The sequence below is a fragment of the Coregonus clupeaformis genome, chromosome 26 (genome assembly GCF_020615455.1).
Source record: "Coregonus clupeaformis isolate EN_2021a chromosome 26, ASM2061545v1, whole genome shotgun sequence".
Lineage (NCBI taxonomy): Eukaryota > Metazoa > Chordata > Actinopteri > Salmoniformes > Salmonidae > Coregonus > Coregonus clupeaformis.
This window is the reverse complement of record NC_059217.1, coordinates 50,152,642-50,167,641: the sequence shown is the minus strand read 5'-3', so window position 1 is coordinate 50,167,641 and position 15,000 is coordinate 50,152,642. Positions and strand designations below refer to the sequence as shown.

The 15,000-nt window shown below is 47.5% G+C and overlaps 1 protein-coding gene across 1 annotated transcript in view; it reads right to left on the bottom strand.

Annotated features, from left to right (window-relative positions):
- The window catches only part of LOC121540125 (trinucleotide repeat-containing gene 6A protein), a 70,248-nt gene that overhangs the window by 10,213 nt on the left and 45,035 nt on the right, over positions 1–15,000 (bottom strand). The window contains exons 12-16 of the mRNA XM_045207651.1: positions 10,923–11,106; positions 5,956–6,084; positions 5,435–5,605; positions 2,542–2,679; positions 649–756 (exon numbers count right to left, since the gene is read on the bottom strand). Of these exons, the coding sequence (XP_045063586.1) occupies positions 649–756; positions 2,542–2,679; positions 5,435–5,605; positions 5,956–6,084; positions 10,923–11,106 (730 nt within the window). The remainder of the gene's footprint in view (positions 1–648; positions 757–2,541; positions 2,680–5,434; positions 5,606–5,955; positions 6,085–10,922; positions 11,107–15,000) is intronic.

Below are 15,000 nucleotides of genomic sequence, written 5' to 3'. Positions count from 1 at the left end.
AGAGAGACAGAGATGGAGGGAGGGAGAGGGGGGGACAGAGAGACAGAGATGGAGGGAGGGAGGGAGAGGGGGGGGACAGAGAGACAGAGATGGAGGGAGGGAGGGAGAGGGGGGGACAGAGAGACAGAGATGGAGGGAGGGAGGGAGGGGACAGAGAGACAGAGATGGAGGGAGGGAGAGGGGGGGACAGAGACAGAGATAGAGGGAGGGAGAGAGAGACAGAGAGGGAGAGAGAGCGAGAGAGAGAGAGAGAGAGAGAGAGAGAGAGAGTGAAAAATCCATATGGTGATAAATATATAAATTGGTTGAATTGATGTGATGACTACTACTAGTTTAAAGGATAATATAATGGTTGTAGCCATTAATTGTCCGATTTTAACAATCACCCATATGAACAAACGTATTTCATTTCAAACTTGACATTTCTCTAGTACAGGCTACTCATCATAATGAGCCATATCAGCTAAATGTCTGATAAGGGATCGGTAGCGATCATTTTCTATTTACCGTCCCAGCTCTACTTTGTCCTGTACTGGGGGGGGGAGGGGTGAGGGTTGGGGTTAGACGTACCTGTACTGGGGGGAGGGGTGAGGGTTGGGGTTAGACGTACCTGTGCTGGTGAGGGGTGAGGGTTGGGGTTAGACGTACCTGAAGTGCTTTGTGTTGTACTGGTGAGGGAACCACTGTGGCTGGAGGCACGAATAGATGGCCAGGCACTGTTAGAAGGCATCGTGGTGTTCAGTGATGAGGATGGTCCTGGAGGGAGAGAGAGACAGAGAGAGAGAGAGAGAGAGAGAGAGAGAGAGAGAGAGAGAGAGAGAGAGAGAGAGAGAGAGAGACAGAGAGAGAGAAAAAGAGAAAAAGAGAGAGACAGAGAGAGAGAGAGAGAGAGAGAGAGAGACAGAGAGAGAGAGAGAGAGAGACAGAGAGACAGAGAGACAGAGAGAGAGAGAGACAGAGAGAGAGACAGAGAGAGAGAGAGAGAGAGAGAGAGAGAGAGAGAGAGAGAGAGAGAGAGAGAGAGAGAGAGAGAGACAGAGAGACAGAGACAGAGAGATACAGAGAGAGAGAGAGAGAGAGAGAGAGAGAGAGAGAGAGAGAGAGAGAGAGATACAGAGAGAGAAACAGAGAGAGATACAGAGAGAGAGAGGGGGAGGGAGAGAGAGAGAGAGGGAGGGGAGGGAGGTAGAGAGGGAGGGAGGGGGAGGGAGGGAGGGAGGGAGGGAGGGACAGGGTTCAGTGAAACACAGCTAACACTGGACAGAACAATTGACTACAAAGCAGGATGGAAATGAAGCCAGGCCACTAGCCTGAGGACAGGACTATTCAGACTGGGTTAGTGGACTGACAACAAGGTCCAGCTGTAGAAGTACAAATCATTTATAAGTAAGGGATAATCAATAGCGCTGAGCGATTAAAAACCAAAAATAACGGACATTTCAGTTAAACAACTAATTGACCGACATTGGTTCAATTATTTGAATTCCATTTCGTTCAGGTTTTTTTTCTGTGAGCTCGATGCGCAGTCCTCTCAGATCAAGTCCGAGGTAGTAGGGAGTTGTAGTTTCCAACAGGCCAATAATTCTACATAGTTTAGCTCAGAAAACAGCGGCAATGAACTACAATGACCATAATCCATTGTATGCCTACTTGTCCGGCCTGTGTGAGGGCAGACACAGAGAGGCACAGAAGGGGAAGGAAGAGAGCGTGATGGAGAGCGACAGAGAGCAGTTACTTCATGATCTACGTGATCGATAGTTGGTACTCGGCAGTCGTAAAAGTAAGCCTTATTTACTTTGAATAGTGACCACGGGACTTTTATTTAACTGTTTTATTCTGTGTTGTTCCAGCATCACACATAATGAATCATGTATTCAATGATGAGGAAAATTAAATACACAAACAGGTTTATGTTTTTTATTTTTTTTATCGAACGAAACGACCTCAAAAAGCACGAATAATCAACGAGGGGCTAAGCGTTCTATGTGGAAGGTGGGTGCTACGACGTGCATTATTTTCCATAGGATGGCCGAGTCCAGAGTTGATTATCCCACTCACACCACGGCTATAATTTAACACACATACATTTGCTGCTAGAAACGTGTTCGACATCCACTGAACCTGCTAGCAAGTTCAGCTAGTGGCTACTATGGTGGTCTCTGTGTGTGTGTGTGTATATATACATAGTGTGTGTGTATATATAGTGTGTGTGTGTGTGTGTGTGTATATAGTGTGTATATAGTGTGTGTGTGTGTGTGTGTGTGTATATAGGTATATAGTGTGTGTGTGTGTGTGTATAGTGTGTGTGTGTGTATATAGTGTGTGTGTGTGTGTATATAGTGTGTGTGTGTGTGTATATAGTGTGTGTGTGTATATAGGTATATAGTGTGTGTGTGTGTGTGTGTGAGTGTGTGTGTGTGTGTGTGTATATAGTGTGTGTGTGTGTGTATATAGTGTGTGTGTGTGTGTGTGTATATAGTGTGTGTGTGTGTGTGTGTGTATATAGTGTGTGTGTGAGTGTGTGTATATAGTGTGTGTTACCTGTCAGGTCTCTGTGGTGGTCTACGTGGCGGACGGTGTTGATGGAGAGGTTGTTGATGACACTACCAGGGGTCACGAAAGGGTCAGTCTCAGGGTCGATGTTGGGGTAAACCTTCCATGGCTCACCGGGCCGGAACTCTGGAGAGAGACATACAGGAATAGGAGAGTGAGGGGGGTCTGGAGAGAGACATACAGGGATAGGAGAGTGAGGGGGGGTCTGGAGAGAGACATACAGGGATAGGAGAGTGAGGGGGGGTCTGGAGAGAGACATACAGGGATAGGAGAGTGAGGGGGGTCTGGAGAGAGACATACAGGGATAGGAGAGTGAGGGGTCTGGAGAGAGACATACAGGGATAGGAGAGTGAGGGGGGGTCTGGAGAGAGACATACAGGGATAGGAGAGTGAGGGGGTCTGGAGAGAGACATACAGGGATAGGAGGGTGAGGGGGGTCTGGAGAGAGACATACAGGGATAGGAGGGTGAGGGGTCTGGAGAGAGACATACAGGGATAGGAGAGTGAGGGGGGTCTGGAGAGAGACATACAGGGATAGGAGAGTGAGGGGGAGTCTGGAGAGAGACATACAGGGATAGGAGAGTGAGGGGGGGTCTGGAGAGAGACATACAGGGATAGGAGAGTGAGGGGGGTCTGGAGAGAGACATACAGGGATAGGAGAGTGAGGGGAGTCTGGAGAGAGACATACAGGGATAGGAGAGTGAGGGGGGTCTGGAGAGAGACATACAGGGATAGGAGAGTGAGGGGGTCTGGAGAGAGACATACAGGGATAGGAGAGTGAGGGGGGGTCTGGAGAGAGACATACAGGAATAGGAGAGTGAGGGGGAGTCTGGAGAGAGACATACAGGGATAGGAGAGTGAGGGGGGTCTGGAGAGAGACATACAGGAATAGGAGAGTGAGGGGGGGTCTGGAGAGAGACATACAGGAATAGGAGAGTGAGGGGGTCTGGAGAGAGACATACAGGGATAGGAGGGGGGGGGTCTGGAGAGAGACATACAGGAATAGGAGAGTGAGGGGGAGTCTGGAGAGAGACATACAGGGATAGGAGAGTGGGGGGAGTCTGGAGAGAGACATACAGGGATAGGAGAGTGGGGGGTCTGGAGAGAGACATACAGGAATAGGAGGGTGAGGGGGGGTCTGGAGAGAGACATACAGGAATAGGAGAGTGAGGGGGAGTCTGGAGAGAGACATACAGGGATAGGAGAGTGAGGGGAGTCTGGAGAGAGACATACAGGAATAGGAGAGTGAGGGGGGTCTGGAGAGAGACATACAGGAATAGGAGGGGGGGTCTGGAGAGAGACATACAGGGATAGGAGAGTGAGGGGGGGTCTGCTCTGTTTCAGCTGTTATGGTCAGTCTAGCTGTATGGAGGAGAAGGTACTGCTCTGTTTCAGCTGTTATGGTCAGTCTAGCTGTATGGAGAAGAAGGTACTGCTCTGTTTCAGCTGTTATGGTCAGTCTAGCTGTATGGAGAAGGTACTGCTCTGTTTCAGCTGTTATGGTCAGTCTAGCTGTATGGAGGAGAAGGTACTGCTCTGTTTCAGCTGTTATGGTCAGTCTAGCTGTATGGAGAAGGTACTGCTCTGTTTCAGCTGTTATGGTCAGTCTAGCTGTATGGAGAAGGTACTGCTCTGTTTCAGCTGTTATGGTCAGTCTAGCTGTATGGAGGAGAAGGTACTTCTCTGTTTCAGCTGTTATGGTCAGTCTAGCTGTATGGAGAAGGTGCTGCTCTGTTTCAGCTGTTATGGTCAGTCTAGCTGTATGGAGGAGAAGGTACTGCTCTGTTTCAGCTGTTATGGTCAGTCTAGCTGTATGGAGGAGAATGTACTGCTCTGTTTCAGCTGTTATGGTCAGTCTAGCTGTATGGAGAAGGTACTGCTCTGTTTCAGCTGTTATGGTCAGTCTAGCTGTATGGAGGAGAAGGTACTTCTCTGTTTCAGCTGTTATGGTCAGTCTAGCTGTATGGAGAAGGTGCTGCTCTGTTTCAGCTGTTATGGTCAGTCTAGCTGTATGGAGGAGAAGGTACTGCTCTGTTTCAGCTGTTATGGCCAGTCTAGCTGTATGGAGGAGAAGGTACTGCTCTGTTTCAGCTGTTATGGTCAGTCTAGCTGTATGGAGGAGAAGGTACTGCTCTGTTTCAGCTGTTATGGTCAGTCTAGCTGTATGGAGGAGAAGGTACTGCTCTGTTTCAGCTGTTATGGTCAGTCTAGCTGTATGGAGGAGAAGGTACTGCTCTGTTTCAGCTGTTATGGTCAGTCTAGCTGTATGGAGGAGAAGGTACTGCTCTGTTTCAGCTGTTATGGTCAGTCTAGCTGTATGGAGAAGGTACTGCTCTGTTCCAGCTGTTATGGTCAGTCTAGCTGTATGGAGGAGAAGGTACTGCTCTGTTTCAGCTGTTATGGTCAGTCTAGCTGTATGGAGGAGAAGGTACTGCTCTGTTTCAGCTGTTATGGTCAGTCTAGCTGTATGGAGGAGAAGGTACTGCTCTGTTTCAGCTGTTATGGTCAGTCTAGCTGTATGGAGAAGGTACTGCTCTGTTTCAGCTGTTATGGTCAGTCTAGCTGTATGGAGGAGAAGGTACTGCTCTGTTTCAGCTGTTATGGTCAGTCTAGCTGTATGGAGGAGAAGGTACTGCTCTGTTTCAGCTGTTATGGTCAGTCTAGCTGTATGGAGGAGAAGGTACTGCTCTGTTTCAGCTGTTATGGTCAGTCTAGCTGTATGGAGAAGGTACTGCTCTGTTTCAGCTGTTATGGTCAGTCTAGCTGTATGGAGGAGAAGGTACTGCTCTGTTTCAGCTGTTAGTATTTAAAGTGTGTGTGTGTGTGTGTGTGTGTGTGTGTGTGTGTGTGTGTGTGTGTGTGTGTGTGTGTATATATATACCTGGGGGCCAGGTATCGTTGGTGTTTCCATGGGGGGATTTGGCACGAGGGGGCCAGCTGTCGCCCACCGAGCCCATTGATTGGCCGGGAGAGCTGAGGGGGGCGGAGCCAGCAGACAGGAAGTCATAGGGACCGAATGGAGAATCCTCCAGACGCAACCCAGACATAGCACCTGGAGACACACACAGTTAAACACACTGTCATATACAGATACACACACACACACCGTTATACACACTTAGATACACACACACTGTTATACACATGTTATATGACACACACCACGTGTTATATGACACACGCCACAGCCAAGAAGCCATAGCACCTGGAGACATACGTGGTGTTTGAGATCCATCGCATTGCAGTCGGAGACTGACTGACCTTCAAATCACCTTGAGTCCTAAATAACTATTATTATTTGTAGATCAGTCAGTCAGGGCCACAAACACACACACACACACACACACACCACACCCAGTCATGCGCACACACACACACACACACACACAGTGAGTGACTTACCAGGTTTGCGCTCCAGAGGTGAGTTAACGGGCATGTCCATGGCCGTCCATTTCTTCAGACGAGACTGAGGCTCCTTACAGCCCACACCAGACCCCATGTCCAGGCCTACATTCAGGTCAGAGGTCAAGCCTAGAGAAGAGCAGAGAGGAGGAGGAGGAGAATACTTTAGTATTTCACAAAGCAAGGAAAAGCAGCAGAGACCAGATACAGGACAGAACACTGTGTTGAACTACACAACTATGAAGACACATCAGGTTAAAACAGAATGGGCTAGTCTCTGTTACTGTAGTGAGACAGCTTGATGTACCAGTACACCCCCTGGACAGGACACTAGTCTATCTCCTGTTTCTGTAGTGAGACAGCTTGATGTACAGTACACCCCCTGGACAGGACACTAGTCTATCTCCTGTTTCTGTAGTGAGACAGCTTGATGTACCAGTACACCCCCTGGACAGGACACTAGTCTATCTCCTGTTTCTGTAGTGAGACAGCTTGATGTACAGTACACCCCCTGGACAGGACACTAGTCTATCTCCTGTTTCTGTAGTGAGACAGCTTGATGTACCAGTACACCCCCTGGACAGGACACTAGTCTATCTCCTGTTTCTGTAGTGAGACAGCTTGATGTACAGTACACCCCCCTGGACAGGACACTAGTCTATCTCGTAGTGAGACAGCTTGATGTACCAGTACACCCCCTGGACAGGACACTAGTCTATCTCCTGTTTCTGTAGTGAGACAGCTTGATGTACAGGACACACCCCTGGACAGGACACTAGTCTATCTCCTGTTTCTGTAGTGAGACAGCTTGATGTACAGTACACCCCCTGGACAGGACACTAGTCTATCTCCTGTTTCTGTAGTGAGACAGCTTGATGTACCAGTACACCCCCTGGACAGGACACTAGTCTATCTCCTGTTTCTGTAGTGAGACAGCTTGATGTACCAGTACACCCCCTGGACAGGACACTAGTCTATCTCCTGTTTCTGTAGTGAGACAGCTTGATGTACAGTACACCCCCTGGACAGGACACTAGTCTATCTCCTGTTACTGTAGTGAGACAGCTTGATGTACAGTACACCCCCTGGACAGGACACTAGTCTATCTCCTGTTTCTGTAGTGAGACAGCTTGATGTACCAGTACACCCCCTGGACAGGACACTAGTCTATCTCCTGTTTCTGTAGTGAGACAGCTTGATGTACAGTACACCTCCTGGACAGGACACTAGTCTATCTGTAGTGAGACAGCTTGATGTACCAGTACACCCCCTGGACAGGACACTAGTCTATCTCCTGTTTCTGTAGTGAGACAGCTTGATGTACAGTACACCTCCTGGACAGGACACTAGTCTATCTGTAGTGAGACAGCTTGATGTACAGTACACCTCCTGGACAGGACACTAGTCTATCTGTAGTGAGACAGCTTGATGTACCAGTACACCCCCTGGACAGGACACTAGTCTATCTCCTGTTTCTGTAGTGAGACAGCTTGATGTACCAGTCCACCCCCTGGACAGGACACTAGTCTATCTCCTGTTTCTGTAGTGAGGCAGCTTGATGTACAGTCCACCCCCTGGACAGGACACTAGTCTATCTCCTGTTTCTGTAGTGAGACAGCTTGATGTACAGTACACCCCCTGGACAGGACACTAGTCTATCTCCTGTTTCTGTAGTGAGACAGCTTGATGTACCAGTACACCCCCTGGACAGGACACTAGTCTATCTCCTGTTTCTGTAGTGAGACAGCTTGATGTACCAGTACACCCCCTGGACAGGACACTAGTCTATCTCCTGTTTCTGTAGTGAGACAGCTTGATGTACCAGTACACCCCCCTGGACAGGACACTAGTCTATCTCCTGTTTCTGTAGTGAGACAGCTTGATGTACAGTACACCCCCTGGACAGGACACTAGTCTATCTCCTGTTTCTGTAGTGAGACAGCTTGATGTACCAGTACACCCCCTGGACAGGACACTAGTCTATCTCCTGTTTCTGTAGTGAGACAGCTTGATGTACCAGTACACCCCCTGGACAGGACACTAGTCTATCTCCTGTTTCTGTAGTGAGACAGCTTGATGTACCAGAACACCCCCTGGACAGGACACTAGTCTATCTCCTGTTTCTGTAGTGAGACAGCTTGATGTACCAGTACACCCCCTGGACAGGACACTAGTCTATCTCCTGTTTCTGTAGTGAGACAGCTTGATGTACCAGTACACCCCCTGGACAGGACACTAGTCTATCTCCTGTTTCTGTAGTGAGACAGCTTGATGTACAGTACACCCCCTGGACAGGACACTAGTCTATCTCCTGTTTCTGTAGTGAGACAGCTTGATGTACCAGTACACCCCCTGGACAGGACACTAGTCTATCTCCTGTTTCTGTAGTGAGACAGCTTGATGTACCAGTACACCCCCTGGACAGGACACTAGTCTATCTCCTGTTTCTGTAGTGAGGCTGCTTGATGTACCAGTACACCCCCTGGACAGGATGCTGGTCTATCTCCTGTTTCTGTAGTGAGACAGCTTGATGTACAGTACACCCCCTGGACAGGACACTAGTCTATCTCCTGTTTCTGTAGTGAGGCAGCTTGATGTACAGTACACCCCCTGGACAGGACACTAGTCTATCTCCTGTTTCTGTAGTGAGACAGCTTGATGTACAGTACACCCCCTGGACAGGACACTAGTCTATCTCCTGTTTCTGTAGTGAGGCAGCTTGATGTACCAGTACACCCCCTGGACAGGACACTAGTCTATCTCCTGTTTCTGTAGTGAGACAGCTTGATGTACAGTACACCCCCTGGACAGGACACTAGTCTATCTCCTGTTTCTGTAGTGAGACAGCTTGATGTACCAGTACACCCCCTGGACAGGACACTAGTCTATCTCCTGTTTCTGTATTGAGACAGCTTGATGTACCAGTACACCCCCTGGACAGGACACTAGTCTATCTCCTGTTTCTGTAGTGAGACAGCTTGATGTACAGTACACCCCCTGGACAGGACACTAGTCTATCTCCTGTTTCTGTAGTGAGACAGCTTGATGTACAGTACACCCCCTGGACAGGACACTAGTCTATCTCCTGTTTCTGTAGTGAGGCAGCTTGATGTACAGTACACCCCCTGGACAGGACACTAGTCTATCTCCTGTTTCTGTAGTGAGACAGGTTGATGTACCAGTACACCCCCTGGACAGGACACTAGTCTATCTCCTGTTTCTGTAGTGAGACAGCTTGATGTACCAGTACACCCCCTGGACAGGACACTAGTCTATCTCCTGTTTCTGTAGTGAGACAGCTTGATGTACAGTACACCCCCTGGACAGGACACTAGTCTATCTCCTGTTTCTGTAGTGAGGCAGCTTGATGTACAGTACACCCCCTGGACAGGACACTAGTCTATCTCCTGTTTCTGTAGTGAGACAGCTTGATGTACAGTACACCCCCTGGACAGGACACTAGTCTATCTCCTGTTTCTGTAGTGAGGCAGCTTGATGTACCAGTACACCCCCTGGACAGGACACTAGTCTATCTCCTGTTTCTGTAGTGAGACAGCTTGATGTACCAGTACACCCCCTGGACAGGACACTAGTCTATCTCCTGTTTCTGTAGTGAGACAGCTTGATGTACCAGTACACCCCCTGGACAGGACACTAGTCTATCTCCTGTTTCTGTATTGAGACAGCTTGATGTACCAGTACACCCCCTGGACAGGACACTAGTCTATCTCCTGTTTCTGTAGTGAGACAGCTTGATGTACAGTACACCCCCTGGACAGGACACTAGTCTATCTCCTGTTTCTGTAGTGAGACAGCTTGATGTACAGTACACCCCCTGGACAGGACACTAGTCTATCTCCTGTTTCTGTAGTGAGACAGCTTGATGTACCAGTACACCCCCTGGACAGGACACTAGTCTATCTCCTGTTTCTGTAGTGAGACAGCTTGATGTACAGTACACCCCCTGGACAGGACACTAGTCTATCTCCCTGTTTCTGTAGTGAGGCAGCTTGATGTACAGTACACCCCCTGGACAGGACACTAGTCTATCTCCTGTTTCTGTAGTGAGACAGCTTGATGTACAGTACACCCCCTGGACAGGACACTAGTCTATCTCCTGTTTCTGTAGTGAGACAGCTTGATGTACAGTACACCCCCTGGACAGGACACTAGTCTATCTCCTGTTTCTGTAGTGAGACAGCTTGATGTACAGTACACCCCCTGGACAGGACACTAGTCTATCTCCTGTTTCTGTAGTGAGACAGCTTGATGTACAGTACACCCCCCTGGACAGGACACTAGTCTATCTCCTGTTTCTGTAGTGAGGCAGCTTGATGTACCAGTCCACCCCCTGGACAGGACACTAGTCTATCTCCTGTTTCTGTAGTGAGACAGCTTGATGTACAGGACACCCCCTGGACAGGACACTAGTCTATCTCCTGTTTCTGTAGTGAGACAGCTTGATGTACAGTACACCCCCTGGACAGGACACTAGTCTATCTCCTCTTTCTGTAGTGAGACAGCTTGATGTACCAGTACACCCCCTGGACAGGACACTAGTCTATCTCCTGTTTCTGTAGTGAGACAGCTTGATGTACAGTACACCCCCTGGACAGGACACTAGTCTATCTCCTGTTTCTGTAGTGAGACAGCTTGATGTACAGGACACCCCCTGGACAGGACACTAGTCTATCTCCTGTTTCTGTAGTGAGACAGCTTGATGTACAGTACACCCCCTGGACAGGACACTAGTCTATCTCCTGTTTCTGTAGTGAGACAGCTTGATGTACAGTACACCCCCTGGACAGGACACTAGTCTATCTCCTGTTTCTGTAGTGAGACAGCTTGATGAACCAGTACACCCCCTGGACAGGACGCTAGGCTATCACAAGCCCAGCAATTTGGATTGTGTCGGTCCTACTAAATGATCGGATTGATATTTCCCATCAGGCATCATGAAGGCCTACCTAAAGGGAAGTTGGTAAAGGAGCCCATAGAGCTGGGCTCCTTCTGCAGCTCAGATGCATTCTGGGGCATGTAGTTGTCCAGGTAGGACTTGAGGGGCTGGTGGGCGGGGTTCTGCTTCAGGAGGGAGGGGTCAAGGTGATGCGGAGGCTGCATCATCGACTGGGACGAACCAATAGGACGGCCCTGCACACGGAGAGGGGGAAAAGGGTTAGACTTACACAATCACTGACAGACAACAGCACAGACTACATCATTTTTAAAATTTTAAACCTTTATTTTAATGAGGTAAGACACACGGAGGTTAAAAAACCTAATTTTGTGAGGCCGACCTGGCCAGAATGCAAAACAGGGAAATAGCAGGGTGTACATAACATGTTACAAAAAAATACAATTACACACAGAAGACAGCGGGTCCAAGGTTATAGATAGCTGCAGTTGTTGTCCATCAGCCTCAAAAACAGGCAAGGACAGTGTTTTATTTTTTATTTTTTACATTCAGCATCACTCCGTCAAGGGAAATATAGTTCCCTTTTGAACGAAGATATTGACATATATTTCAGGATGTGGTGTATCTCTGGAAATAAATAAGAATTCATGTAAACATTACAGTTTTCAAAACAGCTATTAGATTGAGTTTTAAGACCACTTAAGGTATATATATATAGAGAGAGAGATTAATATATATATATATAGGGTCGGCAGGTAGCTTAGTGGGTAAGAGCGTTGTGCCAGTAACCGAAAGGTCGCTGGTTCTAATCCCCGAGCCGACTAGGTGAAAAATCTGTCGATGTGCCCTTAAGCAAGGCACTTAACCCTAATTGCTCCTGTAAGTCGCTCTGGATAAGAGCGTCTGCTAAATGACTAAAATGTAAATGTATATATATATAGAGAGAGAGATTGATGAAACATTGAATTTAGCTTTACTGCTATTAGCCCATTGAAACACATTGAATAACCGTTTCATACATGGATAAACAGATCGTCCCCCGCAAAAAAAATCTAAGGGAACTTTGTTCTGAAGTGTCTGTCCTGTATCTGAGAGAGATAAGAAAGATCATCAGATATTATTTATATATATATATATATATATTTTTTAAATGTATTTAACCCCTTATTTTAGACACTGAACTATCTCATTTTACATTTTACATTTGAGTCATTTAGCAGACGCTCTTATCCAGAGAGACTTCCGGTTAGTGAGTCATTTAGCAGACGCTCTTATCCAGAGAGACTTCCAGTTAGTGAGTCATTTAGCAGACGCTCTTCTCCAGAGCGACTTCCAGTTAGTGAGTCATTTAGCAGACGCTCTTTTCCAGAGAGACTTCCGGTTAGTGAGTCATTTAGCAGACGCTCTTATCCAGAGAGACTTCCGGTTAGTGAGTCATTTAGCAGACGCTCTTATCCAGAGAGACTTCCGGTTAGTGAGTCATTTAGCAGACGCTCTTATCCAGAGAGACTTCCGGTTAGTGAGTCATTTAGCAGACGCTCTTATCCAGAGAGACTTCCGGTTAGTGAGTCATTTAGCAGACACTCTTATCCAGAGAGACTTCCGGTTAGTGAGTCATTTAGCAGACGCTCTTATCCAGAGAGACTTCCGGTTAGTGAGTCATTTAGCAGACGCTCTTATCCAGAGAGACTTCCGGTTAGTGAGTCATTTAGCAGACGCTCTTATCCAGAGAGACTTCCGGTTAGTGAGTCATTTAGCAGACGCTCTTATCCAGAGAGAGACTTCCGGTTAGTGAGTCATTTAGCAGACGCTCTTATCCAGAGAGACTTCCGGTTAGTGAGTCATTTAGCAAGACGCTCTTATCCAGAGAGACTTCCGGTTAGTGAGTCATTTAGCAGACGCTCTTATCCAGAGAGACTTCCGGTTAGTGAGTCATTTAGCAAGACGCTCTTATCCAGAGAGACTTCCGGTTAGTGAGTCATTTAGCAGAGGCTCTTATCCAGAGAGACTTCCGGTTAGTGAGTCATTTAGCAGACACTCTTATCCAGAGAGACTTCCGGTTAGTGAGTCATTTAGCAGACGCTCTTATCAAGAGAGACTTCCGGTTAGTGAGTCATTTAGCAGACGCTCTTATCCAGAGAGACTTCCGGTTAGTGAGTCATTTAGCAGACGCTCTTATCCAGAGACACTTCCAGTTAGTGAGTCATTTAGCAAGACGCTCTTATCCAGAGAGACTTCCAGTTAGTGAGTCATTTAGCAAGACGCTCTTATCCAGAGAGACTTCCAGTTAGTGAGTCATTTAGCAAGACGCTCTTATCCAGAGAGACTTCCAGTTAGTGAGTCATTTAGCAAGACGCTCTTATCCAGAGAGACTTCCAGTTAGTGAGTCATTTAGCAAGACGCTCTTATCCAGAGAGACTTCCAGTTAGTGAGTCATTTAGCAGACGCTCTTATCCAGAGAGACTTCCAGTTAGTGAGTCATTTAGCAGACGCTCTTATCCAGAGAGACTTCCAGTTAGTGAGTCATTTAGCAGACGCTCTTATCCAGAGAGACTTCCAGTTAGTGAGTCATTTAGCAGACGCTCTTATCCAGAGAGACTTCCAGTTAGTGAGTCATTTAGCAGACGCTCTTATCCAGAGAGACTTCCAGTTAGTGAGTTATTTAGCAGACGCTCTTATCCAGAGAGACTTCCAGTTAGTGAGTCATTTAGCAGACGCTCTTATCCAGAGAGACTTCCAGTTAGTGAGTCATTTAGCAGACGCTCTTATCCAGAGAGACTTCCAGTTAGTGAGTCATTTAGCAAGACGCTCTTATCCAGAGAGACTTCCAGTTAGTGAGTCATTTAGCAAGACGCTCTTATCCAGAGAGACTTCCAGTTAGTGAGTCATTTAGCAAGACGCTCTTATCCAGAGAGACTTCCAGTTAGTGAGTCATTTAGCAGACGCTCTTATCCAGAGAGACTTCCAGTTAGTGAGTCATTTAGCAGACGCTCTTATCCAGAGAGACTTCCAGTTAGTGAGTCATTTAGCAGACGCTCTTATCCAGAGAGACTTCCAGTTAATGAGTCATTTAGCAAGACGCTCTTATCCAGAGAGACTTCCAGTTAGTGAGTCATTTAGCAGACGCTCTTATCCAGAGAGACTTCCAGTTAGTGAGTCATTTAGCAAGACGCTCTTATCCAGAGAGACTTCCAGTTAATGAGTGGATCCATCTCCATATAATCCTTCCATTTATTTGTTGCAACTTTTACCCCGCGACCTTCAGACTAGTCTTGTGAGCTTCCTAGAGTAAAACAACCAACGTGTTCGTGTCCTTTCCATAGAGGGTGGGGCGGCAGGTAGCTTAGTGGTTAAGAGCGTTGTGCCCAGTAACCGAAAGGTCGCTGGTTCTAATCCCCCGAGCCGACTAGGTTGAAAAAAATCTGTCGATGTGCCCCTTGAGCAAGGCACTTAACCCTAATTGCTCCTGTAAGTCGCTCTGGATAAGAGCGTCTGCTAAAATGACTAAAAATGTAAAATGTCACAGTGTGTAGCCCAAACTGTTCAGATGCTACAGACAGACGTTGGCAGATCGGATGTACCGTTTGCGTAGAAGAAGCAATCTCTTCATTTCTAAAACGTGGGCGCCCGTCTCTAAGGCCTTAGTGACGTCATCCACACACAGCGAAAGACACGAGGCCATGGAGACAAAGTGAATGACATTTTTTGGGGGGGGCAATGACTATGGGTTTTTGGTGACAATCAGCTGTGAAATCAGCATATTTTTGCATTATGGTTCGCATATTATCACAAAGTACCAGGGTAGTGAACACCAGTGTTAGTTTGAGCTGTCGGCTAGCAAGGAATGTTAGTCTACACAGCTGGAAGCTACCGGTATAGCTTCTTGCATCGTCAAAGTGTCCTAGCCTGTAGGGACATTGTTTTGTGAACAGTAATGAACGGTTTCAACATTTCTACACGCCGTGTTGCATTATTCAAAGTGTGTTAATAAGGTAACGTGATGCGGACCGGACTCCCCAGTGAGTTCAGTGGTTCCTCAGGGCAGACTAGAGGCAGTATGAGGAAGCCGGCACGGAGCTCTGGCGCTACAAGGGGACATCGGCTGCGCTGACAGAGAGACTCGATCCTCT